Here is a 26,849-nt window from a genome sequence, read left to right as displayed (position 1 = left end):
CTCTCTCTCTGTGTGACTATCATAAATAAAAGTTAAAAAAAAAAAAACTCATTGATCCAAAGACAACATTTTATATACATTCTTGTTGAATTTAATCTCTTTAGATTCAGGCATCATTCAAACCTTCAGAGACCTTGAGTTCTGGATTCTATCATCCCACCCTGCCATCCTCCCCACCTATAACTTTTGGGAATCAGATAATTCTGTGGCTCTGTATCTTCCTTCAAAGCACAGAGCCAAAGGCAGGAGAGGATTGAGGTGGGAACAGAGCATTCCAGAATGACAGTGACCCCGGCAGCATCATTTTCTCAGTATGGCTATTCAAGCATTGAGGAGGCTGTCTGGCCAGGCTAGCATCTAGCATCTAGCATCAATGTCTTGCCTGCTCTTAACTAAATTTCTTCCTGAAATCCATATACGAATTTTACCCAAGAAAGCCATGACTTTGCAGACTCACTTGCTTCCGCTGAACCTATGGACCTTGGGCTGATCACAGCTTCCTTTTCCATTCCTTTAGTAATCAATTACAGATTCAAAACAAAACAAAACACAACTCACTAGATAAAGATTTCAGAAACTAGTTATTTTACTTCTAAAAAAAGTAACATTTGTCCATCTACCTCTCCTATTCTGTACAATTCTTTAAAGAACATTGTAGATAGAAACTTCATTTGCAGATTTTCTTATTGCCTGGAATCTAATTTCCCCAAAGCATCTGAAGGACCTTGCAGTACCTTTTTCATCTATCTTGGTCTATTTCTTCTTATCGCGGGGTTTCCCTCTGTCATGTTTTTGCTCAAGTGAACTCCCCTACTGGAAGCAACCTCCTGTTCAGCCTATGTTCATTCAAATCCCATCCTTGATTCAGGCTACCTCTCACCCAGTACACCACCAGTGTTGTTCAGTGATATCCAGATGATGTGCCAGATGACCACCAGCAAAAGGGCTCTCTCTTTACTCTGAACTTTGACCCACTCATGGTCCTTACTATTTATGCCCAGAAAATTTATTGTGCAGCAGCTCCTGCTGCCATGGTGGTCGTGGTTGATTTAATATGAAGCTTCTAGATCCTGAGAGTCAATGGCATTAAATTTTAAGGATTCTAAGTTATTCTTTCCTAGAGAAGCAGGTTATGGGAGGAACAGAATACAGAAATTTGTTACCTTGTACCTATAGAGACTATTACTTACTGTCCTATTACTAGCCATGAATTTTGATTACTATCTAATGGGGGTGAGGTTTTTATGCTGATCCTGCCATGATCTGCCCGAGCCATTACCCAAAATGTTGGCTGGGATTTGGGAATCAGCTTGTGACCATGAAACAGAACGAAGCTCACTGGCTCACATGGAAGTCAAACCATGGACTTGGCTTCATTAACGCCAAGCTCCAACCAATAAAGAAGCAATTCCAATAGTATGGTTCAATCCACAGGTAAAAGGATACTCCAATGTGCCTTCAGTTCTTCAATTTTTTTCAAGGATTCTTGAACTTCCCTCCATACTTGCTCATCGCCAGTGAGCATATCAGCATCCTGTTCAGGTCAAATGAAGAGAATAGAAAGGAAGACAAATTATTCAATTAAAAAATAAGCAAAAGAAAAAAATGGGCAAATGATTTGAACAGATATTTCTCCAGAGAAGATATACAAATGGCCAATAAGCACATAGAAAGATGTTCAACATCATTAGCCACTAGGGAAATGAAATTCAAAACCATAATGAGACATCACTTCACACCCCCAGCTTGGCTATAGGGATATCAAAAAGATAATAACAAATGTTGGCGAGGATGTGGAAAACCTGAAACTCATATATTACTGGTAGCAATGTGAAATGTTTCAGGAACTTTGGAAAAAAAGTCTGGCAGTTTCTCAAAAAGTTCAATACAGAGTTACCATATCATTTAACAATTCTACTCAGATATATACCCAAGAGAAAGGAAAACATACGTTCACACAAAAACTTGTGCATCAATGTTTATAGCAGCATAATGCTAGCAAATAAGGTGGAAACAACCCAAATGCCCATCAGCTGATGAATAGATAAATAAAATACAGCATATTCCATCTAATGGAATATTACTGGTAGTAAAAAGAAATGAATTACTACAACACAGATGACCCCTAAAAACACCATGCTAAGTGTAAGAAGCCAGTCACAATCATATATTGTATGATTCCACTGATGTGAAATGTTCAGAACAGGCAAATTCATAGAGACAAAGTCAATTACTAATCAGCTAAGGAGAGGCGGGGGAGGCGGGTGGGGGGTTAGTGAACAGGACTGCTCATGAGGATGTTTCTTCTTGGGGTGATGAAAATATAGTAAAAACCACTGTGCTAATGGTTCCACAACTTGGTGAATATACTTGTATACTTTAATTGACTGCTTTGCATATGTGAATTATATCTCGATAAAGCTGATTATATATCAGGAAGGTGAAGAGGGGCAAGAGAGAATCATCTGTATGGAGACCTACAGATACTTTAATAAAAAATGTAGTTATCAATCAAAATGAGTCTAGGAAAGACTAAGATGAGTACAATTACACACATGTGAACTTATTTGACTTCTATAAAAAACTGAAAAAAAAAGAAAAAAGAGACACTCAACAATTTAAAAAGCAATTAAAAAAAACAAAAAAATAAAAAGCAATTCAAAACAAAAGTGTGAGTTACATTTATTAAGTGTTTCTCCCCTGGTTTAGCAAGCAGGTCCTATATTTTTCCTGTATGTCCACAGCTTTGAGCTCCATAGCCATGTGTGGCTGTGAGCACCATGTTGGGCAGCACAGATAGAGAACAATTCTGTCACAGAAAGTTCTATTGGACAGAGCTGCTTTAAAGAAGTTAATCGAAGCATAAAATACGGTCATCAGACACCATTCATTTAAAACCAGGTGTTTAATATTCATTAAATTCTCAGTAGGTGTCAGAAACCATCCTAGGAAGTCATATCAAATTACGGCCAAATCATGGTAAGGGTGAGGGAGGGAAGACTTTTTCAAACTACAGAGATCTCCCTGGAGGTTTTTACATGCCTACCAGGGGACATTTATACAATGACCCTTATGAGAATCACTGCAAGAGTCGGCCTGTGTTACTGGTAGGAAGCTACAGATCACTGAGGTGTGCCAGGGCAGAGAAAAAAAGAGGACCACGGAGAGCCAGAGAAAAGAGCTCTCAAAAGAAGGTGAGGCAGGATCCCTGGGTGGTGCAGCGGTTTAGCACCTGCCTTTGGCCCAGGGCGCGATCCTGGAGACCCGGGATCGAATCCCACATCGGGCTCCCGGTGCATGGAGCCTGCTTCTCCCTCTGCCTGTGTCTCTGCCTCTCTCTCTCTCTCTCTGTGACCATCATAAATGAATAAAAATTAAAAAAAAAAAAGAAGGTGAGGCTTTGGGTGTGCAGAAGAGGAAATGTACGTGCTTGTGTATGTCTGTGTAGCAGGGATTCATGGATCTTTAAGTATACATGTTGTGCATATGAATAATATCACAGGGTGGTTTTTAAAGGACACCATAAGTGCACCCTACTTTTTTTGGGGAAATTCTAAATAAGAACCTAGCTTTCTGTACATAGGACAAGGCAATGAAAGTTAATTGCTTTTAAAAAGGTAAACATAAATCTCCTTCTAAATACCTGCCCTAAGTCCATATTCATCTCCTAAAGCCTCAGTTCTCTCACCTTACTCCAAAGCAACTTCCTAGTGCCTCCCAGATAAAGCCCGTATGTTAAATTTTGACAATCATGGCTATTTAAGGATGAAATATTCCTGTTTTACATTTCACTACCACAGGCTCAAGCCTTAGGCTCGAGGTAAATTGTCTCACTTGTTAGAATCTACAGGAGGCAGAATAACAGAGCCCCACAGATGTCCACGTCCTGGTCCCCAGACCCTGTACATATGTTTGGGTACACAGCAAAGGGAAATTAAATTGCCAACGGGATGAAGGCTGCTAGTTGCTGACCCAAAAATAAGCAGAGTGTCCTGGATTTCCCAGGTGGGCCCAGTGTAATCACAAAGGTCTTTCAGGGTGTCAGAAAGAGACAGGAGAAGAGAGCAGTGATGTGACATGAAGACCCAACCTCCCTGTTGACTTAGAAGACAGGAAGGGAACCAAAGACCCAAGGAGTGCAGGCGGCTTCCAAAAGCCAGCAAAGTCAAGGAAACAAATCCCCACCCTGGAGACTTTACAAAAGAAGGTAGCCCTGCCAAGACCTTCATTTTTGCCCAGTGAGACCTGTGTCAGGCTTCTGATCTTCAGAACTCTAAGATAATAAATCTGTGTTGTTTGCCAGATTTAAGACACTGAGTTTGTGATCATCTGTTACAGCAGCAATAGAAAACTACTACAGTCCCTCACACCCCTGCTGTTCTTCTGGCCACTGGACCTTGGCACATGCCCCTCCCTGTGGCTAAAATAAAGTCACCTGATCATTCATCTATTCCATCAGCACTTACCAAGTACCCACCTAGTGCAATGTTCCAGGCACTGAGAATAGAGCAGTAAAGGAATCATAGTGTTTACACCGAAGAGGCAGGAGGAGCATGGTATGACAGAGAACATGCACATGTAAAATACATATTTATTGGAGGGAAAAACAAGCAAGCCGGGAAGGTGGATGGGGAGTACTGGCCGCAGGGAGTTCCACTTTAGGCAGGGTGATCAGGGAAAGCCTGAAGATCTGAGAGTGGTAAAGCAGTGGGAGATAAGAATTCCAGGGAGAAGGGACAGTGAGTGCCCCAGTGCAGAGCCAGGAGCTTGCCCAATGTTCCAGAAATAGCAAGGAGGCAGGTATGGATAGAGGTCCTCAGTTGTAATTTGTGTGCAGGTCAAATCTTCTCCATTTTAGAGCTAAATATAGGTTCTCTTCTTCTTTGATCCTGTCCCCCCCAAATACCTGGCACAGCTCACTGTACATAACAAACACCCAGTTAAACATCTGGAGGATGGATCTGGAGGATGAAAGTTGACATCTGTTTGGTCATGATCTGGATATCTCTCGTATGTATTTCCATTATTCCCCACAACATCCTTGTAGGGCATCCATACCTTTAATCTACAAATGAGGCAAAATATAGCTCTAATGCTTAAGTAACTGCTACAATGTCCTCTGTCCCTCACTGCCAGAGGTAAGATTCAAATCCAAGACTGCTGGTTTCATGGCTCAAGCTCTTTGTGCTACCTTTACATTTCATTTGGATTTGTTCTACTCCTAGGCTTGCTTAAAAGGTGAAATAGGTCTGTGAGATAGTAACTCCAAAATATCTTCAAATCATGGTTCCTAGGATCTTCCTAATACCAGCACTTGGAAAAAGGCAGTAAATCCTTTAATATGGATCCCACAGTGGATCTGGTCCTCTTCCACCAAGCAGGGTGAGACCAGGGAAAGACAGAATAATTTCATATGGGAATTATGCTCACAACTAAACCCCCACAATAATCTGACTGGCTGTTCTTTGGGTTGGGCCTAAGACTTTGCTACTTATCAGAGGAGCAGTCAAGCCTTGAAATTGCTTCCAAACCTCCAAAAATAATAGCTCTGAGAGCACTCTATATTGGAGCAAGACAGACTATATTCATTATCAGCTACCCATCAGCTCCCTGGAGTGTTTCACTATGATGAGAGTGTACTATTCACTACACCCTTGGGCTCTCAACTCACCTCACTCCCACCAACCTTCTTGTTCTACCCTGTAACTTCTTCTGTGACTGTCCCCACAGTGGGGTCTGTCTCCCTCTCCCCACACCAGGTAGGGACACATTCGATTGTGTATGTTTACATACATATGTATACCTACATACATAGGACATACGTACATAAACAGAGAAATGACTTAGGGAAGCATAAGTTAAATCTACTTTCTCAATATGCAAATGTAAGAGTAAATTAGTGTGTTCTTTTCTACAGTCCCTGAAGGTATAAAATAGGTAAATTTACATCCTTATTTCATTATTTCTTATCTAAACATAACAAAGATACTTGCTATCATTCACGACTAAGTTATTTAGTGAAAAAAAAATCCGTGTTGAACTTTAGCTTTACTATGAGCCTGGGGCTTGAATGGGTGAGTCCTGAAATTTGTTTCCAACATTTCATTCATTCAATGAATGAAAACATTAATTTTATGCACACATATATACATATATTCTTTTTAAAAATCAAATGTGTATTGTTGAGTTTTTCTACAAAAATTATTTTGTAGAAAAAATAATTCAGAATACAGGCATAAGGATTGTTCTTTCTGAGGAAGTTCACTCTGGGAAATGATGAAGAGAAGTAAGGACCTGTCAGTTCCAGCACCAATAGCACCCCTTCCCTGACCAGCTGTATATGTCCAAGGCAAGCCTTCCTTTTCCTGTCCCACAGCCCCCTCGCCAGGAAAAACAGCAACTGGTCTAGGTGACCTCCACCATTCCTTCCACGTGACCATTCCAGAGGCAGAAGTAGTGCAGAGCCAGGTTAGCTCTGCCTCTGGTGACCACTCTCTTGCATAGCTTGATGTCCTTAAGGAGCTTGGCTTCGTTTTAAATAGTAAAAACATGGCAGCAGTCCATTTGAGGCAGAGCTATGTCAGCTGCTCTCAGGATTTAGTAAGAATGAGTCTCTGGAGTTGCTCCCTTCTCTCTCTCTCTGACCTCTTAAGCTCCTCTACTCACAGCCTCCCCACCCCACCGCCCCAGGGGCCAGGTGCAAATCACTCCCCACAATTCAAGAGTCAGTTCCCTTGATACTTGGTTCCTTCTTACCCCCATTCTGTCCTCTCAGAGCATACCCCAAATCTGGCAAACCCCAGGCTCCATTTATGGCCCCTGCACCTAATCTTCCAACTAGAATCCTTCCCCTTGGATTCTAGGAGGAGCTGGACTGCAGGTTCTGCTCTTCCCTTGGGTCTATTCACTTTTTTGGTCTTCTTCCCATTTGTCCCTTTAGGACCGGCCTCCAATGTCCTCCAACAGGTCATCTTGTCACATTCTGCCCTCCTGAGCCACTGCAGCCACTCTGCAGACCTCTCTTAGCACCAAGCTGTCCTTAATGGTTGGCTTTACTGTGTCCCCAGCAAGCCTCAGAATTTTTAAAGGGACCATGATCCGATCATCTCTGTATCCCCAGGGCCAGCATGGTCAGTTATCTGGTGCATGTTTGGTGACAAACGAAAGAAGAGAGGGGAGTGATCTACGATTCACAGGTAATAGTATTAAAAGAATAAAACACCTTGACTCTACAACAATAGGAAAGAGAATCGCAACCAAGGAAACAGAAAGTGGTTGTGTCACAAAATACTTGTAGCTCAACTTGTTTCTACTACTTCTATATCATGATTATGTGGGAAAAGGCTGTTTCCTCTGTAGCTGCCCGTATTGCCCAAATGCCCAGGAAGGGGTCTAGAACATAAATGTGAACTCTTCCCCCTATCATCAGAAATCCCATGCTAGCTCAGGACCCCTGCTCTCTGACAACAGCATCACAGCCGTTTGGGGGGGGCACTGGGTTGACTCTCCTGGCTTCCACCCCTAACATCATCCTGAGCCTCCTGTTGCTCCGTTGGCCGAGAGGTCTCTGTCCTCATCTGACCCTGGGTGGATCAGTGAGGCCACTTAGGTTCCCTGACACAGCTGCTAAATCAATACCCTTTTGGCCTTCCCTTAGCTGTAAAAAAAATTAGGTGCCAGATGATCTGAGATAATCTCACCTTGACATCAAAGGGTGCCACTCAACACAATCACTTTGAACCGGCCAAGCACTTCCACTGAGTTTCAGAGGGGGGAAGCATACCTGTCAGGTGCCAGTGGTGGATGAGAAATCTGAGTTTAACAGGATAAGGTTCGGACCCAGCAAGGCTGTCTACCCTTGGGAAAGACCATGGGCTCTACCAGGCTTAAACCTCATATGCAGCCGTCCGGATCTCCTTTGTCTCTGAAACACTTCAACAGATGTGTTCACTCGGCTCATGAGTGCTGATGCTGAAACTCTTGCACTGAGCTAATTTCAGATGGTTCATATTAAAAGAAAAAGGAGAAAGGCAATCTGCTTTCCAGTACTTCCTGTTATCCAATCCTCCTGCAACGTCTAATTAGATTGGATTGGATGGAGAGGAGAATAGGATGGGAAATAAAATTACTGGATACTTAGAAACTTTTCCAGTAATTCAATAATTCTAGAGTCTCAAAAGAAGATGAGGTTTTTTGTGTTTTGTTTTTAAAGCAGAGTGAGGTTCAAATACAGTGTCTGCACTTAAGAGAGATTCAAAATCAGGAGGGGAATAAGCACTGCAGTGTCCTGGTCTGTGGAGGATGTACTGGGGACTAAACAGATTAATATACAACATCACTCAAAACCTTTATGATTCATAGGAAACATCTCTGCTGGAACCAATTCCTCCTTTGGCAAAAACAACTGAAAGCAATTCAGATTTAACTTGAGGGGGAAAGTGGCTCTTTCATAAAGTGGAAAAATAGTGGTTAAAAATAGAGCATCCACTCTTCCATCAAGCGCAAACCAGTCAATGGGCATTATGGGTTCAGGAAAGAAAGTAAAGGAAGGAATGTTCACCACTTGAAGCATGTTCAGTGTGCTGCATGTTCTAATTAGCAATTAACAAGCAACTGTACACAATAATTAGAACTTAGTGAGAGAGGAACATTAGTTTTAGAGTCATGAACTGTAGATCTGAGTCCCTACTCCAGAGCTGCGTGACCTCGGCAAGATGGTTCTCCTTCCTGGAGCTAACTAAGCTTCTTCAGCACTAATAATTCTCCGAGTATCTTCTTTTTTTTTTTTTTTTAATTTATGATAGACACACAGTGAGAGAGAGAGAGGGAGAAGCAGGCTCCATGCACCGGAAGCCTGACGTGGGACTCGATCCCGGATCCCCAGGATCGTGCCCTGGGCCAAAGGCAGGCGCCAAACCGCTGCGCCACCCAGGGATCCCCTCTAAGTATCTTCTATCCCTTCCTTTAGCACCCTCTAGAAGCACTAATGTGACAAATGGCACCCTGGTCTGACTTTTTAATTCCCATCCTAGCAGGTGGGGGTCCCTGGGGGTCTGACTGGAGTCTGCTTTGTTTGGTGGGAGAGAGAAGAACAGTCTTCTTTTTTTTTTTTTTTTAATAAAAGATTTATTTTTTTTAAGAGAGGGAAAGAGAGTACAAGCAGGAGGAGGAGCAGGGAGAGGAGAGGGAGACAAGCAGACTCCCCACTAAGTGTGGAGCTGGACACAGGGTTCGATTCCAGGACCATGAGATCATGAGCATTTGGTTGGATACTCAACAAACTGAGCCACTCAGGCGCCCCAAGAATGATCTTAATATAACAGAGGATACTAATCAAGAACCAATTCTTCCGCGCCCTCACATCGCTGCATGTTCCGTTTGTTCCCTCTCCCTGGAAGCTTCTTGCTTAACTGAGTCATCCACATAAGCGTCCCCCATCTACCAAGAGGTGGGCCGAATGGCCTCTGACTTCCGCAGGCACAATGTTCTGTGCATTCCCACTGAATTCCATGATGGTTATGGCAATGGGAATAAGCTGATACAGGCGCACAGGATGTCATCCAGGTGCTGTTAGCAGTCCCCAGAAATAAAATCGCCTAACAAAGGTTATTTTCTTCATTTACTTCATAGAACGGTGAGATCTGTGTCTACAGGCAGGATGCAACAGAGTTCGAAACCCAGTGTCCTCACCAGAGCTAGGAGCCCCAGCCACCTGCCCTTCACACCCTCCCCCTGTGTTGGCTGAGCCCAGGGCAAGTGTCCTCTTGTCATGCTGGCCAGCCTTCTCCAACCAGTGGGTCCCACCACTGCCTTGGATCCTGAGGAGCATCTGGGCAACAGAGGACACTAAGCCCAGCCCACATAAATGTCAGTGTTGAGGGGGATTCGCAGGACACCCGAGCCTCTTGCAGAGAAGTTCCACTGAACTCTCATTTTCCTTCATGTTTCCCCCATAGTTGGCAGCAGCAGCTAGCACCCTTTTAACTTTGTTTCCTGGATGGAAACGGGACTCAATTGCAGCCACAGATTTCCGCAAGACCGACCACACAGTGAAACCAATTGCAGGTTGAGGGTCAAATCTCCAGGTACCCAGAACTGCCAGAAAGGGAATGTCCCCTTCACCACTTCTAGGAGTGACAACAGCCTTGCGACAGTGAAGTTAGAACATCTAGAACCACTAACAGCCTTTTCCAGCTGCCATGTCAACAACTGCCCTCTGTTTGTTCTGGGTTTTCTTATCCCAGGGACTAAAACTCATTCTCAGAGATATAAGCTCCCTTGCTTATAAAATCAGGTCAACTGAGGGGAAATTAAAAAATAGTTGATATTCACAAACGTGGGACAATTTGCGAGCCCACCCGTGTCAGTGGCGCTTGCTGAATATCTGCCTTTAGTGCAACATTTTGTGGAAAACTAGCACTGACCTATACTGGCAGTTAAACATTACACAAAGACATTTAGGAAGGAGACACTTCCTTGCACCCTCCTCCCAATTGGAAAGATGTGGTCCTCAGAGGACATAATAGGGATTACATGAAGCAGAAGGTTACAGGCTCAGCTTGCAAAAGCACATTTAAGCAAAATCTTTTCACATTTGTACAGAGATGATCAAATGGATGGCTGGAGACCTGCAAATTCCTGATAGGGGAGGGGCCTGCCAGCCTCAGGTAAACACTACAAGGTAGGAGGTTTGAGGCAAAGGGGAAAAAAGCACCTTGATTTTACAGGAAAAATTATTCTAATAGCAACAGTGATTAAGATAAAACGTACCCTCAAATTTCAGGGCTGGTTTTTTTTAAGATTTGTTCTTTTTATTTTTTTATTAAGATTTTATATAAGATTTTATATATTCACTTGAGAGAGAGCAGGAGGGGGCGGGGGGGAAGGGCAGTGGGAGAGAGAATCTCAAGCAGAGACGCTGAGTCAAGTGCAGAACCAGCCTCTGGGATGGATCCCATGACTGTGAGATCATGACCAGAGCCCAAACCAAGAGGTGGCCACTCAGCTGATTGAGCCACCCAAGCACCCCTGGGTGGGTTTTGATTTAACAGAGACGGGAGCCATAGCTCTCATCACCTCCAATCTGCCATGCCTCCATCTCTTGTATTTCCTTATTCGGGGACAGCTGCAAACAAGAAAACGCTTTCCACTGCAGCAGAACAGATTCCCAAAGGTTAGGCTAACCTGGACATGGTTTCTCCAGAGACATTTGAAAATAGGATGAACAACAGCATGATTTGGGCTCGGTGCTCCCAGCATATAGGAGCGTGTGACAGGCAGCACCAGGATAATAGAAATCAGGAGGCTGAAGCCCCCCAATCCTGGCTTTGCCGCTGGCCGCCAGGAAACTCAAGGCTGACAACATCTCCTGGCTCATCCTGGCTCAGCCTCCCCAGGTGAGCACCTGATAACCGTTACCATGGAGACAGAAACTAATCATTCCACTTCATTAGTCACCTACGTATATCCGGTGTCTGATGTGCCTGAGGAGAGACCTGAAATTTGGAAGAGGAGACACTTTGGAATTTGTGATTGTGCGACAAATTGCAAATACCTTCATTCTCCCTCTTTTTTCCTTCATTCCATCTTAAGCTGAGGTTTTTCAGGCAGGAAATGCTGTAGTCAGAGCACGGGGAGTACACAGAGGGCCGAACCATGGCCACACCTCACCTAGTAGTGCTCCCTGCACTGTAGACACAGATCTCACCGTGGTTTAGTTGGGGTCCACACTAATGATTTCAGATAATAAGTCCTGGACACAGGTCTGTCTATGCTGTTTTAGGAGGCGATCATAAGGGTAACCAAAGGAAAGTATTTAATGTCTTTAACATCAGTTAATGTGATTTCCAATAGACTCCCCTACTCCTCAGAGCTGGCTTGCACAAATTCGCTGGTTTGTACTATCACCTTGTAAGGCAGCTCTAAAATCATCAGACCACATATCAAACAAGCATAAAGTTCAAAAGAAGTATGGTCCAGTTTGAGGGGAAGAACTATCAGTAGTATCTCAGTTGTGTTTTCAAAAGGAAAGAGCTCAGAATTGCATTTGTCTCTCAGTGGAGAAAAGCCAGTGTACTTCCAATCATTCAAAATACTTCTACAGTTGTGAATCAGTCCGTGCAGAGTTCTGTTCCTGGAAGCTCGGGGGTGGGTCACTGCAGAGGGCAATCACTCATGGGCTGAGGGCCTGGCAGGGAAAGCACTCCTCCTGAGGTCTAGAGGTGCTGGGGGGAGAAGAAAGGACATGACCAGATTCCATGGTTCAGCTCTTTTTCTGCCCCACCTCACACCTATCAGAGACCCTGCACAAAATTACCGGGACTCAGATGCTCTTCCTGGCAATTCTGCATCCAATGGAAATGAAATGCTGGCTGAATACATGGGGAGCTTTCATGCTGGCGCCTCACCAACAGAAAGCACATGTCTGCATTTTATATTCCAGTAAACTCCAATCTGGCCCTTGGCCAGGGGACCTCTTTATAATGTCAAAGATAAAAGCACTGGCCATGTTTGGCACCCTGCCTTCACCTCCATTCTCTTGTAACCATCTCTTAAACCAGGCATGCATTACCGTTCACAGGCCTTCCAGACAAAAGTCTAGTGGAGCTTCATAAACATTACCAGATGCCGATCCGAGATGCCTCCACTGCACAGGAAGAGAAAGAGGTACAGAGAAGGGCCCATGATTTTGCAGAGGGCAGCTGGGAATCACAGGGAGACGTGGAAATATATGCTCTAGTATATACCCCACATATCCCTGATCCTGAGGAGCTGCTCACTGAGCTGCCCGAGTCACAGGCACCTTTCATGAGGACCTGGCAGGCTGGATCTCAAATCTGCTCCAAACAGTATAGGTATAGATATAGTCTGCGTATTGATGCTTGATAAGGTCCTTATCTAATCTCAATATCCAAAAAAGCATTCTGGGTATACGAGGCTGTCTCTTCTCATACCCCATGCCCCAGGGAATGCTATGATGCCAGCCACGGAGAGTTTATGAAATCATTAGCTCTTAATCAAGTTTTATTTTCTTTCTGAGTCATACTTTGTGGGTCAAAAGTATATAACCCAGCTGTTTTCCTTTAACATTTTTAAAAATGATTTTATTTAGTTGAGAGAGAAAGAGAGTGAGCACAAGTAGGGGGAGGGGCAGAGGGAGAGGGAGAAGTGGACTCCTCACTGAGCAGGGAGCCCCATCCCAGGACTCTGAGATCATGACCTGAGCCAAAGGTGGATGCTTCACCCACTGAACCACCCAGGCACCTCTTCCTTTAACATTTCTGTTTTACAATCTGTTTAACCTGTGAGATTCTGTGAGAGTAAGATTCTAACAGGAGCAAATGCTTATCATCAATTAGAATAGGCAGGGATTTCTTTTCTGGAACTAACCAAGTATGAAAAGCCCTCCTGTTCCATGCAAGAGTAGATAAAACTTCATTCAGAGAGTTTAATGTAGGGGGAAACCTGTTTTTTTTGTCACCAAGTGGGAGCTGAACTAAGCTGAACTAAAAGCTGTAGCTTTTTTTTGTACAGCTCAGAGGCTTTAATTTGCTCTAGGGTGCTAGAGCGTGCTGACCTGCTGCCCATACTGCCAAGAACACACCCACGTGTCGCCCCATCCTCAGCAGGAATGTCCCTCCATGCTCTATGGGATACTGCGGGCTCTGACTTCCCTCTAAACTCAGACCTGTTAATTCCTGTAGCTTTGGTTCTTTTCCTGGCTGTTAGGGTGTGATGCAGTGGGTCTATTTTACAATCACCTGGAGAACGCTCAAGAACACAGGGGCCCAGATCCCACAGAGGCAAACTGACAGCAGCAGCTCTGGGGGGGGTGGGGGGGTGGGCAGGTATCTGTGTCTTTCACAAGCTTGCCACGTTATTCTGATGCACAGTCAGGAACAAGGACCAGCAGCCCATTGTGTGCTGCCTCCCCCACCACCTCTAATCTCTGTGATTACACTGTCACTTTTTGTGTCAACACCGTGGAGATCTGCCACAAGTACTTGATGGTTCAGGCTTTTCCCCCGTCTCCTCAATCTACAATTGCATCTCCCATGCTCTCTGCATTTGCTTGTATTCATTTATTCCCATAAGACACAAAAGGCGATCAAGTTCAGGGCACTAGGGGTAATACCTTGAGACTGTCTTTAGTCCAATATGAGATAACATATCCCACATACATACCAGGACTAGGTATCGGAACTGCAAAGATGCAGATGAGATGTGGCCTGGCCTCGATGTGCTTATTTATGGCCCAGTGGGTGAACGAGCCACATACATATGTCAGTCTGGATGTTGCATGTGACAAAAGAAGAGCCCCGGGGCTCTGGGAGCACAGGGCAGCATCCTTTACCCAGCTAGGGCTCAGCGAAGTGTCCCCAGGAGGGCAATGCCCGAGTTCCATCAGAAAGGCTCCGGAATATAGCCAAGAGTCGAAGAGCAGGAGGAGAGTGGGTCATAAGATGGCAGGGGGAGGAGACAAGTGGGGCAGGGTGGTGATGCGGAAGGTGGGTGGTGCACCTCAGTCCTCTACGGCCCTACTGGGTTTGCAGCTACTGATGTCTGGAGTTAAACACTTTGAGTGGGGGGTGCCCAATGGGGGCCTACATCAGAATGCCCCCAGACCTAAAAACAAAATGCTGGGCCAGACCAATCATAGAGGGACAGGGAGGAAAGCACGGGTCTGGAGATGAGGTTGAAGGGCAGGGCAGAGGCCCCAAGAAAGGGCGAACTTGATTCTGTGTGGGCAGCAGAGACACGGAAGGATCTCAGGTAGAATTGGTGATGGCTCCAGATGGAGTGGCCTGCAGAGGACACACCTGCCAAGCACCGGGCACCGTGACTGAGGGCACGACGAGGGCTGCAGGGAGATCAGGGTGTGGAAAGATGTGCAGGACACTCCTAGAACCTGACGATGAGGTGCCTGCATCCCTGGCTGTGCTGCCCTGTAGTGAGCAGGAAATAAGAAACCAGAGCCAGAATATGAGCAAGGGTGAGAAGCAGACTCCGAAGTCAGTGATGAGAGGCAGAACCTGAAGACGTAGGATACAGAGCATCACTCACCCCAAGAGAGTGCCATCAGCCGAGGAGCTCAGCTGGAGGAGAGGAGGGCACAGAAGCTACGGTGGGGGTACCCCAAGAGGGAGGGTGCAAGGGATCCATGGCAGGTACTGAACAGAGGGCCCATTGGGGGAGGGCCTTAGGGAAGCCATCAGACCTGGCATCGGGGCTCACTGGCATCAGAGGGAGACAGTTTCAGAGGCAAAGATGGGAAGCTGTCAGCAGTGGCAGTGACGAGAAGAGAGAATACGGAGACGTTACATGCACAGAAAACTCTTTCAAGGGTTTTCACGAATCGAAGGAAACAGTGGGTAGAAGCAAAACCAGTTGTTTTTAGTAACAGGAGAGAGTGTGTTTGTGCCACAGGAAAGGAGCCTGCACAGAGGGAGAGGCCAACCGTGGCTGGAGAAGCTGGGCCCCAAGCGGCAGGCTGGGGTTAGGGGCCCTACTGGCGGCAGACACTGGGCTCCAGCAAGCGGGTGCATCTGCTCTGTAGTAGGTTGACATGGATGCGTGCAGGTGCTGCTGTGCGTGGAGGTGTTGGGGCAAGAAGTTGAAGGACAATATGCCTGCTGGGCTTATTATTTCTGTACCTACCAAAATCAGGAAGGTGCAGCAGCAGTGAAAGCTGGATATGCCGGAGGGGAAGAATATGGGGGCCACCTGAGGATGTGCAGGACAACTCAGCATGGTGGCAGGCCAGGTGAGGGGAAGGCCCAACACAGCCCCTCCTAAGGGACCTGCAATTCTCAGGGGGCATTGACCCACATTACAGGAGCCAGAGCAGCAGGAGCACCCTGCTGAGTTCATCCCTGGTTGGGCAACAGGGGTGCAGGGAGGGCGGAAAAGAGGGAGCTGAAGCAAACGTGGGGTTGGCCAGAGAAGCGGGGGAAACCGGGCCAAGGAGCAAATCACCTTTCTTTTCTCCAACTACAATTCAGCCTAGGAAACCAGCACATGTTTGTTTAACCTCCCAGAAGCCTGCCTTCATTTGTTGGTCCCATGATGTTAATGACAGATTTTAGAACTGCTTGTCCATCTCTCTGCTCCTGCTTCTAATCCATTTTTTGTTTTGATTTTGTAACAGAGCAGCTGCAGTTTTGATAAGGAGGGCCCAATCATCATCAATCCATTTTGAGTTTCGGCAAGGGTGGAAGAACAAGATCTGAGAACACTGATGGTAAACAGCTGTTAAGCCTTCCCGGCAGGAGGCAAGACTAGAGGACCTAGCTCATAGGGCTGGTATTGGGACCAAATGGGAGAGTGTGTATAAAGTTCTCAGCACAGTAGCCAGCTCACAGTGACTGTGAAACACATGAGCTGTCCAGTCACAGAAGGTGAGGCCAAGAGCAGACAGCACAAAGAACATTCACAAAAGAGAAGCAGTAATCTCTCAGAATAGTGTGAGGAGGTTTAGGAAATATATTCCAGTGCTCCCTAAGCAAGGAAGCAAGCACGGAAGAGATGCATTTACTGCTTGGGGGAAGTGGTGAATGATCAACAGATAACAGAAAGAACAGAGACACACTTGATTCTTAGTGTTTTTTTTTTTCCCTTTCCCTTCTCCCCAAATTATTCAAAAATAGGACAGAGTCGAGCACAGTATTTTAGCAAAACCCACATGTTTAATTCCAGATAAACTATACCCCAGGATAGCCCAAGAACTTTGTCATGAAACCACTATTATTCCTCTGTGCAGAAGTGGTAGAAAGGAAGTGAGAGCAGAAACCCTAAGTGGTAGCAAAGAGAGTCCCAAGAAAACAGCAAAAATGGAAGTCTGCATAATGGCAGCTGTTAGTCAGTCAACTGCCTGTCTCTGGCTAAAGCTTGCTATGGCTTATAAAGATCCAAGGTATCCACTAGAGACAGCATAGCAGCATCAAGAACAAATCTCGGCAATATGAGCTCATTTTTTCATAAAGACTATGTAGATCTACAGTTAACAGCAGTGTATTGTATACTTAAACAATCACTAAGGGGCACCTGGGTGGCTCAGTCAAGTAAGCATGTGACTTTGACTGAGGTCATGATCTCAGGGTCCAGGGATCAGGCCCCACATAGGGATCCCTGTTCAGGAGGGAGCCTGCTTCTCCCTCTCCCTCTGTCTCTCTCCCCTGCTCATGATCTCTCTCTCAAATAAATAAAATCTTTAAAAAAATATTCGCTAAGAAAGTAGAGCTTACAAGACCTTTTAATGACAAGATCTTAAGTGTTCTGGTCACAAAGAAATAAAGTAATAAAGACAGTGGAAGAAAACTTCTGGATATGATGGATATATTTATAGCACAGATTTTGCTAATGGTGGCCAGGGTGTGTACTTACCTCCAAACTCATCACGTTGCATACATTAAATGTGTACAGCTCCTTGTATGCCAGTCATATCTCAATCAAGTGGTTTAGAAACATGCAGTCTGGTTTGGGTGGGAGATCATGTATCAATTTGGGGCTGACCCAACACCCAGCCTATCCCAGGACTGACTGAGCTCAATCAGGGTCCACCGCCTGGTAGGAAACCATATCCTTTTTTTACAGGCAGGGCTAAGTTTCAGAGGGCTGGCCTGCTGCAGGGTAAGCACCATCACCACTTATTAAAGGGTCATTGTACTAATTATTTTAATGGTTTTACCTCACTGAATCATTTCAAGAGAGATAGAAAGTAAAAACCATTCCAGTCCCTCATTTATAGATGAAAAGACTACAGCTGATAAAGATGAAAGAACATCCTCAGGTTCAAGTAGCTAGACAGTGGGGGTGACCTATTCCAGTCCCTGGCTGTGTAATCTGAAAGCCACCATAAACACTTGAGCACTAGAAGACTGGAATAAGGAACCGATTTATTCTTCACTACTCCATGGGACAGAAGGAAGAGGCTCATGTAAGTTAAAAGAGGCAGTTTTTAGTTCATGAGACTAACTTTGCGATCACAGCTGCCGGAGAGGGGAATGGTCTACTCCAAGAGAGTGTACTGAGATCTCCACCAAGATGTTCACATGGAGTGGGGACACCCAACTGGAAGAGACTGGAGAGGAGGGTCCTGCTCTGGCTGGTGTGATCTCTCTGGGCCCCTATGAGACACATAGATATCTGACAAGAGAATGGCAGTAATACTTATGCTCCTGACCAGATCAGGAAACTCACAAATTGAGGTACCCCATCAAGCCCGTGTAACTGAAGTCTAGTCTCAAAAATGCTGGAAAAAGTGTGCTTTCCTGGAGAGAAAGAAATGCTGGGAGCATGAATCTTCCGAGATGACAATGGGGACTATACATCCTGTCTTTGCACGGGGTGGTTTACATGGGGGTTTGTAAGTCTTGGTGTCGGGGGGTGGGGTACGTCATGTCTGCACCTGGAAAGAGTTGGAGGAGAAGACAAGAACATTCCTTCCTGATGGCCCACTCTTGGAACTATTACAAAATTGCTTCTGGACAAAAGTCATTTTCAAGCTTCAAGTAATGCAGTTACTTGGTAACTATACATCCTATAGAGCTTAACTGGAGGCTGGGCAAAAGCAGTATTTCTCTAACTATCCACTTACACAACACAAATTCATGAAGCAGTGACATCATTATGGAAGCACTGTGTGTTTGTGCTGGAATGGAGACAAGGAGGGAAGAGAATTCAACAAAGAGAGACACTTGCTTTCCAAAGGGTGGTCAAGGATGTCTCTCCAAGGATGTGATAAAGAGCCGAGAGGCACAAAGCTACAAGAAGACTGTTCCAGGCAGAGGGAAGCCAAGTGCAAGGACCCCAGGGCAGGCAAGAGCTTGGCCTGTCCCAGCCACGAGACTGAACCAAGGCTGGGAAGGTGAGCAGGAGCCAGGCCACACAGGGCCCGTCGGCCTGGTTGGTGAAGCTGGATCTCCTCTTACAAGTGAGTGGGACGCTGTGGACAAGGTCCCTCCTGGAAACACCCTTCTGGGTTCTGTGCAAAAATGAAGCTCCAGAGTATCAGGGTAGAAACAGACCACTTAGGATGTGCTTGCAGCAGCCCAGATAGAAGAGAATGGTTTGAAGACAGACCTGTGGAATTACAGCTGTTGCTGGAAGGAGAAAAAGAGAGACAATGGTCTGGTGTCCATCATGAGGTCTTGACCCTCATTTGGGCTGGCGTGCAGGTCAGCCAACACTGGTTTGGTCTACCAACCCAGACCCTGCTGTTACCCCTGCCCGCCCAGGGCTGTCGACAACAAAATTCCCTGGGTAGCTTCTATATTCTTAACTCTAAGCCATCAAACCTTTTCTTTCATCTAAAAGGGAGCACATCCAGAACTTGAAGTTACCACAATAAGGCAAAAATGAATTTATAATTTTGGGTGATGGTTCTAAACCCATTTTCAACCATAAGTCGGGGAGGGGGTGATGCGGCAATGAAAAAGAGAACCAAGTTTGGAAAATCGCCATGAAGTGTCTGAGTCAACAACTTAAGGACTTAAAATAAATAAATAAGTGTACTTGGGTACCCCTGGGTCCCAGTTCTTATTCAGTTATACATCTGTTCGGCAATGGAATGAGGAAGTTAATTACTTTTCTATGACATGTATGTATTTTGTGAGACACCACATTGCACCAGTTAATAATGATCTACCTTCTGTTGACACAAAATGTTTAAATTAATAAAAATCCAAATGATACATCTCATAGCAAAGTGTACTTAATTGAAAGGCTGGATGGCAGGAGAAGTAATTTTCATGGGTAAAAATTATTGAGATGTGCTTATGGTAGCATGAAAAGCTCAATTAATAAAGGGACTTATGTAGGCAAACTGCTTTCAGGAATGCATACTTTACAGAAAGGGTAGGCTGTGCTTCTCTAATCGTTAATACAGCAGCACCATGATTGTCAGAGAAAGAAACTGAGCTGATATCCAGTAATTGCCCATAATTGACAATATTAGTGATTTTACATTTAAACTTGTCTGTTCAATCTTTAGGGTCTGAAATGACAAATGCAGAAAGGGTATAAACAATCCCTTGAAGCTCTGCTATTAATATTAAAAATCTGTCTGCTCTCTACCGACTGTACCCTTGGTAACTTGATACTAAACCAACAGCACTATAAAAACAGTTTATTTTGTCCCAAACGACATAGTGGTATTAGATTTCCTCGGAAAAAATCCAGATAACATCTCAAGTAGGCTCCCAGGACCAAGATTGAGGGGCACACTCTAAATAAACCTGATAGGAGTGTCTTATGTAAGCCTTGAAAACCCTGAAAGGAAAGTCTGAAGCCCAAGACACCCTGTAATGATTTTGCTCCTTTCCACTGATCTGGGGGCAAAGAAGAGGCTAGTCCACCACCTTTCTTCCATTTTTAAACTCTTCCCTCACTTCTCTCTTTGCTTCCCTTTCTTGCTTAAAAACCAGAACAGAACTGGGGCACCTGGGTGTCTCAGTCAGCTGAGTGTCCAACTCTTGATTTCAGCTCAGGTTGCGATCTCAGGGTTGTGAGATGGAGCCCCACGACCCACTCTGCGTTCAGCAGGGAGTCTGCTGCAGATTCTCTGCTTCTGCTTCTCCCCTCACTGTTCCTGCCTGTGTGCTCTTGCTCCTGAGCCCACCAGGTGCTCCAACAGGGTCTTTGTTTAGGTCTTTGAGTGATAGCAGGTACTCAGCAAATACCTGCTGGTTGTCTGTCATGGGAATATGCAGGTAAAGGTGAAAATGGCCCAAGCTCAGAGTGGGCAGTTAAAAAAAAAAAAAAATCTAATTCTTTTTTTTTTTTTTTTTTGGTGGCAAAATGTGTGATTCTTATTTTTATTTATTTATTTTTAAATATTTTCATTTATTTATTTATTTTTTTTTTTGAGATTTTTATTTTTAAGTAATCTCTATACCCGACATGGGGCTAAAACTTACAATTCTGAGATCAAGAGTCACATGTTCTACTGACTGAGACAGCCAGGCACCCCAAAAATGTATGTTTTAATAAAATATACCAATCCCCAAATATCTAACTTATCCAGGGATTTATCCAAGTCAAAGGATTCCAGAACTTGACGACTGGAAAGCTCCTAGGGAAATTTGAAAGATCAGACAAATGGGAAAGACTGTTCTTTAGAAGACGCACATGGAGAAAATGCTACCATGTCTTTAAAAAACACAAACAAACAAACAAATGTTCAGAAGATCAGGAATTCCAATCCAAAAACCTGCAGTTAAAGTATGTTTCCCCAAGATCAGCAAAGACTGAGCACCTGAGGCCACCCTGCCTGGGCATAGAGCCTTCCTTTTCTCTCAAAGGCTGAAGAGTTTCTGTTCCCTTCCTTTCCTTAGGAGTCTTGACGTTGCTTCTCTGTGCACACCAGGCCTCCTCTTTAGCCTTTTTTAAGTTATGGGGCTGTTGGACAGAGTGAATGCAACTGCAAAAAAAAGCCTGTGGACATTGCTCGGGTCTTTTGCTGAGCTAAAAGGCAGTAATATGAAATCAAAGAGGGTAGCACTCACTATTTTTACCATGATTTTAATGGGCCTTATTCCTAACAGGGTGTAGTTGTGAACAGTAGATATTCATTGACCGGATATTAGAGGTGGACAATTTTCCTCCTTTTCTGAGGCTGCGTTCATTAATCGTACTGAGGAACTGCCCCACGCTGCATGCAGGCTAATTGTTTAGAAATAATTAACATGTTTTTATTTCAGTTGTAGAAAACATAATTTATTAATTGGCTGCGACTTTATGTGTTCCATTTTAAGAGGCACAATAAATAAAGAAATTAGCATAAGAAGGTATTGAAAAAATGCCAAGATTGACTAAATTCGGAAAAAAAGCAAGAGGAGTCTAAATTAAGGATAAGTAAATTTATTGCATGGCGGGGTTTAACAACAAATGGGAAGGAAGCTGTTTTTATGGGTGGTTAGCTGCAGCCTTCAAATTTTAATTTTATAGACAGAAAAGCATTATCAATGCTTTAATAATTCCAGGATCCCAATTTACATATCAAAACAGGAGACAGAGGGGGCCCCCATCTCTCTTCACTTTTCAGAGTGCTCAGGCTCTGAAAATGACTTGGCAGCAAAGGTTGAAAGAAAAGAAAGCAGAAGATATGCTGATGTCTGCAAATGAAGCAGTACCATATCCTAATTACCAAGAAGTACAGTTAGTTCAGAGCCCGCACACCCTCTCTCAGCAATTAATACTCAGCACAATTGGTAAACACCCTAATCTTTAATTGAAGCTCCCCGAAACAGCCTGTAAGCAGATGAGTATTTGAAACAAACCATTTGCCATATCCCCGGGTATTAATTGGGCCCAGTAACATCTCATTCATTTTGAGGGCAAGAGGAAGGCTGCCATCAGAGATAGGCAGAAGCAGTTCTCAGAAAGCCCTTCTGCGGAGGGTAATGGTGAGAGAACCATGCTCGTTTCCTGGCCTATTTTCAGAATTTTTGATTCTCCTACCCCGTGCAATAGTTTCTGACTTTTTGCCTCTACATCTGCCAATATACTTAGCTGTCTGTTCCTGGCCAAAAGCCCACCCTCACTGTTCTTCCCTGGCTTCCCAGCCCTCCACCATGATGGAAATGCAAACTCTGCCTGGCATACCCTGCCCCTCTCCCTGAATCACTAGCCTTGCCATGTGCAGTTCTCTAATACGTTGTACTCTCCAGACCTCCGGGACATTTCATGGGGTCGTGTGTCCCCTGAACCTAATGCACTGAAAAGTCCTGCACAGCCATTACATCTGAGGTCAACGCCCCCTGCTCTGTGAAGTCTTCCCTGATGGACCAGGGAGATGTTTTTTTCTTTTCCATTCCCACTGCACTTCGAACAGGCTAACATTAAGATAACTGCCACACTGAACTGAACCATGTGTCTGCACTCTGTCTCCACACTAGGACATAACCCACTTGCAGGAGGGGGTGGTCTTCTCATCTCAGAGTCCCACAGTTGATATACTATAAGCTACTCACTAAATACTTGAGGAAGGAATAAAGAAGGGGGAAAAAGAGGGAGAGAAGAAAATACTCAAGCAGGCTTGCTAAAGGACTAGAGACAAATGGTAATTGTAGATAAGTAAGAAGCCCAGAAAAGGAGTCTTGAGTCTACTCAAGTTAAGGAACAGCAGAAGCCTCATTTCCAGAGGGTTAATGCTCAGCCTAGGAAGAGAACAGACTGGCTCCAAATCACAGCCCTTGCTGGGAAGTGTGAATTCCAGCTCCCCAGACTCCCCACAGAAGCTATGGGTTAATCTCTTCTTACAAGACTAACTCTTCTTACAAGACTAACCAAGACTTCTTACACACCCTCCCAGGTGGACAGGGGAAACATTAGTGAATGTTTGTCCAGGGTCGTGGATAGACATTATCATTAAAATGTGCTGAGTTATCCAGTGGCAAAACCAATCTAAAAAAATATCTTTTCTGATTTATTTCTGTAGTCCAATTATCCAAAGGGTTTGAGAAATTGGATAAAAATAATATTCCAAGCACTTTAAAATGAGGAATAAATGTAAATACTCTTTCCAGAAAAATAGTCAAAGGGGGAACTTCTAGATCAATTTATTTTTTTACCTTTAACTTTTCCCTTTGCCTCCACACTCAGGAGCAGTGCCCACAGTATTTCATGAAAAGGGCACTGCCCCAGAATTAGGAGACCTGGATAATCTGGTCCTGATTCTCCGACATGACTTGATTAGTGAGTACCACAAGTCCCTTCTCCTCTCTGTAAAATGAAGGCATTAAACCAGAGGCCTAATGTTTCTTCCAGGTATTCAAATTTAATTGATGCCTTCTGATATACCTCTTGGCCTCTGTGGTATTTGTGTGTGGGTGTAAGTAAAAAGTATATACTCTCATTCTAAAAGGTAGAAACCTTTCAGGCCCTAAAGGTAGGAAGAGTCCAATCTGACCATCATTCCAACAGGTTTTGGGGAAAGAATGCAGAGAAATGCATGTGCTCAATCTGCTGCATTTACCTGGAGCCCAGTGGCCACTGATTTTCAGAGCAGTTTGTCAGCACAACCACACTTGGTACAGTACCATCCCCAACCTGTGGAGCTGCACTACATATTCTCACCAGTGATACCACGTCCCCAGGATCATGCCTCCAAGGAGGCAGTGTCACTGCAGGTGGCTGTGTCTGCCTAGGAAACACTGACCCCAAAGAGTTATCGTGAAATTCACTGCTTTGTTTGCTTCCTCCCATATTTCAACAGCGAGGTATTCATGGAAGTGTGTGTGGCAGAGCTGAAGGGTTCCAAAGGCTGGTGCAGTTAAGCATGTCATAATTTAGGAGCTTCGGGCAGGTACTACAGACCCAGAGCATCAGCCTGCAAGTCCACGGTTGAACCCAGCAAACAGATTAGAGGGAAAATGTGTTTTATCCCATTTAGTAAACTAAATAAAAGTTATTTTTGGATGACAGCATATACCCTCAATTTCTCCACAAAGTAAGGTAATGAGAGGAACTAGAATACTCCACCACCCCACTCCTGACTTCTAGGACATCCTTCCTACGGTTATGGCAGGGCTAGGTCAGGTTTTAGGCAGAGCCCTCTGCCGCTACTGCCCTTGCCAAAGACTCCAAGTGTGGTCTCCCTCAGGGAGAAGATTTCCTGTGTGGCAAATCCTAAAAGAGGCATCATCTCCATTTGGGAGATAATCGGAGGAGAGGGAGGGTCCAGGATGACCTCTATTGTGTCCAGGGATGGGGGAAGGAGGAACGGTCTGGCACATGAGTCTATGTGGTGCGGCTCATGCTCAGCCCAACAGCCCCCTAGCGCACCTCTCCACACACATATGCCTCCCCCATGACTCTACTTGCAGCCCCTGCACACCCTCAGTGTGAGCGATGTTACCAACAGTAGGTGTGAGGGAGCAGGGCCATATGAGTGGAGATGAAGGGCAGTGATTTACCCCTAAAGTCTGGACAAAGGTCAGCTCATCTCTCACAAGGGAGAACCCAGGTGAGGGAGAAGGTCTGCACCAAGGACAGTGCAAGAGAGAGCATCCATTGCCCAATGCAGTGACCACAGAAACCACACAGAAAACACTAAAAAGAAAAATGGGTGAGGCAGCAGAGAGTAAGTTGAAGCAGGAAGACTTAAAAAGTTACCAAGAAGATTATATGAGAAGTTCACGGATCCTGACAGCAAATGATGGGTGCTAAGGAGGCTATAATTCCTAGGACTCCACATATAGACGATGTCTTCAGAACATTCGATAATGATGGCAACCATTAAGTGTCCACCATCTCCCAGCCTATGCTTATTACACTATCTAACCGAACCGTCAAAATAGTTTTGCCAGATATATCACTCTCATTTTGCAAAAGAGTAAACAAAGATGAAGACAGGGAAGTTGCCAATGTCAAATGGTGAGTAAACAACAGAACCTAGGACTATCAGACTTCAGAGCATGTGCTCTTTCCACTGTATGAGCTGCCCTGTTAGCCACCACCCAGATTTGATCTCTCTGGCCAGCGTCACTAATATTACAAGTACATACCTGAGGATTAGAACCCAATTCTTTCTCTATCTAATTCTGTACACTCTATAATATCCTACTGCCTTAAGGAAGATAATGATTCAACAAATAGTACTGGGAAAATGGAACAGCCATAGGCAAAAAATGAATCATGTACAAAAATTAACTCAAAATGGATCAAAGACCTAATCACAAAACCTAAAACTATAAAATGCCTAATAGAAAACATAGGAGAGGGGATCCCTGAGTGGCTCAGCGGTTTAGCGCCTGCCTTCAGCCCAGGGCATGATCCTGGGGTCCTGGGATTGAGTCCTGCATAGGGCTTCCTGCATGGAGCCTGCTTCTCTCTCTGCCTATGTCTCTGCCTCTCTCTCTCTCTCTCTCTCTGAGTATGTGTCTCTCATGAATAAATAAATAAAATCTTAAAAAAAACATAGGAGAAAAATCTTTATTTTCTTAGACAAAGATTTCTTAGATATGACATCAAAAGACTGATCCATAAAAAAGGAAAAAAACCCTAAAAAGTAAACTATGTCAAAATTTAAAACTTCTGTTCCTCAAAAGACTCTGCTAAGAGAATGAAAAGATAAGCCACAGACAGAAAAAATCATTTATGAAGCACATATTTGATTAAAAAACAAACAAACAAAACAACAACAACAAAAAATGTGTAAAGAATAAGGAACTCTGGGATGCCTGGGTGGTTCAGTCAGTAGAACATTTGTTTGACTCTTGATTTTGACTCAGGTTGTGATCTCAGGGTCATGGGATCTAGCTCTGCATCAGGCTCTGTGCTCAGTGGGGAGCCTACTTGAGATTCTCTCTCCCTCTCCTTCTGCCCCTTCCCCCTGCTTGTTCATGCTCTCTCTCTCTCTCTCAGATAAATAAATACATTTTTTAAAAAATAAAGAAGTCTAGACTTTAGAAAGATGACGTGTCCAGAGAATCCTATACTGTATGTCCACAGATACAACTAGCTGTATCTAGTTAACACCCACATCAGTATAAATAACTGAGAAAATGACCCAAAGACTGGTAGGATAGACTCTCTATACTGAAATGTAAAGAGGAAATCAGGAAAAAGGTAGGAAAGGCAGAGACATGGATGGAAGCAAAAGAGACCCACGAGACTATTCATGAGAGGGAGGAACCTGTGGTCACAGAGAGGGAAGAGGTACAAGCCACCCCAGGCACAGGGGACCTATATGGGGAAGATGACTCCCCATAACATTTGGCTTTGAAAACCAGAGGGGACTAACATCCAGAGTTCTTACAATCAGTGGGGCTTAACACCTGGAACTTTAAAAATCAGTGGGCATGGCCCTGGGAGAGCTGGAGGGCAATAGAAAACTGAAGTCTGCCCTT

At 44.5% G+C, this 26,849-nt stretch overlaps 1 protein-coding gene across 5 annotated transcripts in view; it reads right to left on the bottom strand.

Moving 5' to 3' along the window:
* Window positions 1–26,849, bottom strand: part of SMYD3 (SET and MYND domain containing 3) — a 703,593-nt gene that overhangs the window by 107,992 nt on the left and 568,752 nt on the right. For all 5 annotated transcript variants that reach the window (XR_011996317.1, XM_026003417.2, XM_072732818.1 and 2 more), the window contains one exon: window positions 1,447–1,534. Coding sequence is in view for 4 of the 5 variants with exons in the window: in XM_026003417.2 (XP_025859202.1) it covers window positions 1,447–1,534 (88 nt within the window). In the remaining variant the exon portion in view is untranslated. The remainder of the gene's footprint in view (window positions 1–1,446; window positions 1,535–26,849) is intronic.

Source organism: Vulpes vulpes, chromosome 13 (assembly GCF_048418805.1).
Source record: "Vulpes vulpes isolate BD-2025 chromosome 13, VulVul3, whole genome shotgun sequence".
NCBI lineage: Eukaryota > Metazoa > Chordata > Mammalia > Carnivora > Canidae > Vulpes > Vulpes vulpes.
The sequence above is the reverse complement of the archived record's forward strand: the minus strand, read 5'-3'. Positions and strand labels throughout refer to the sequence as shown.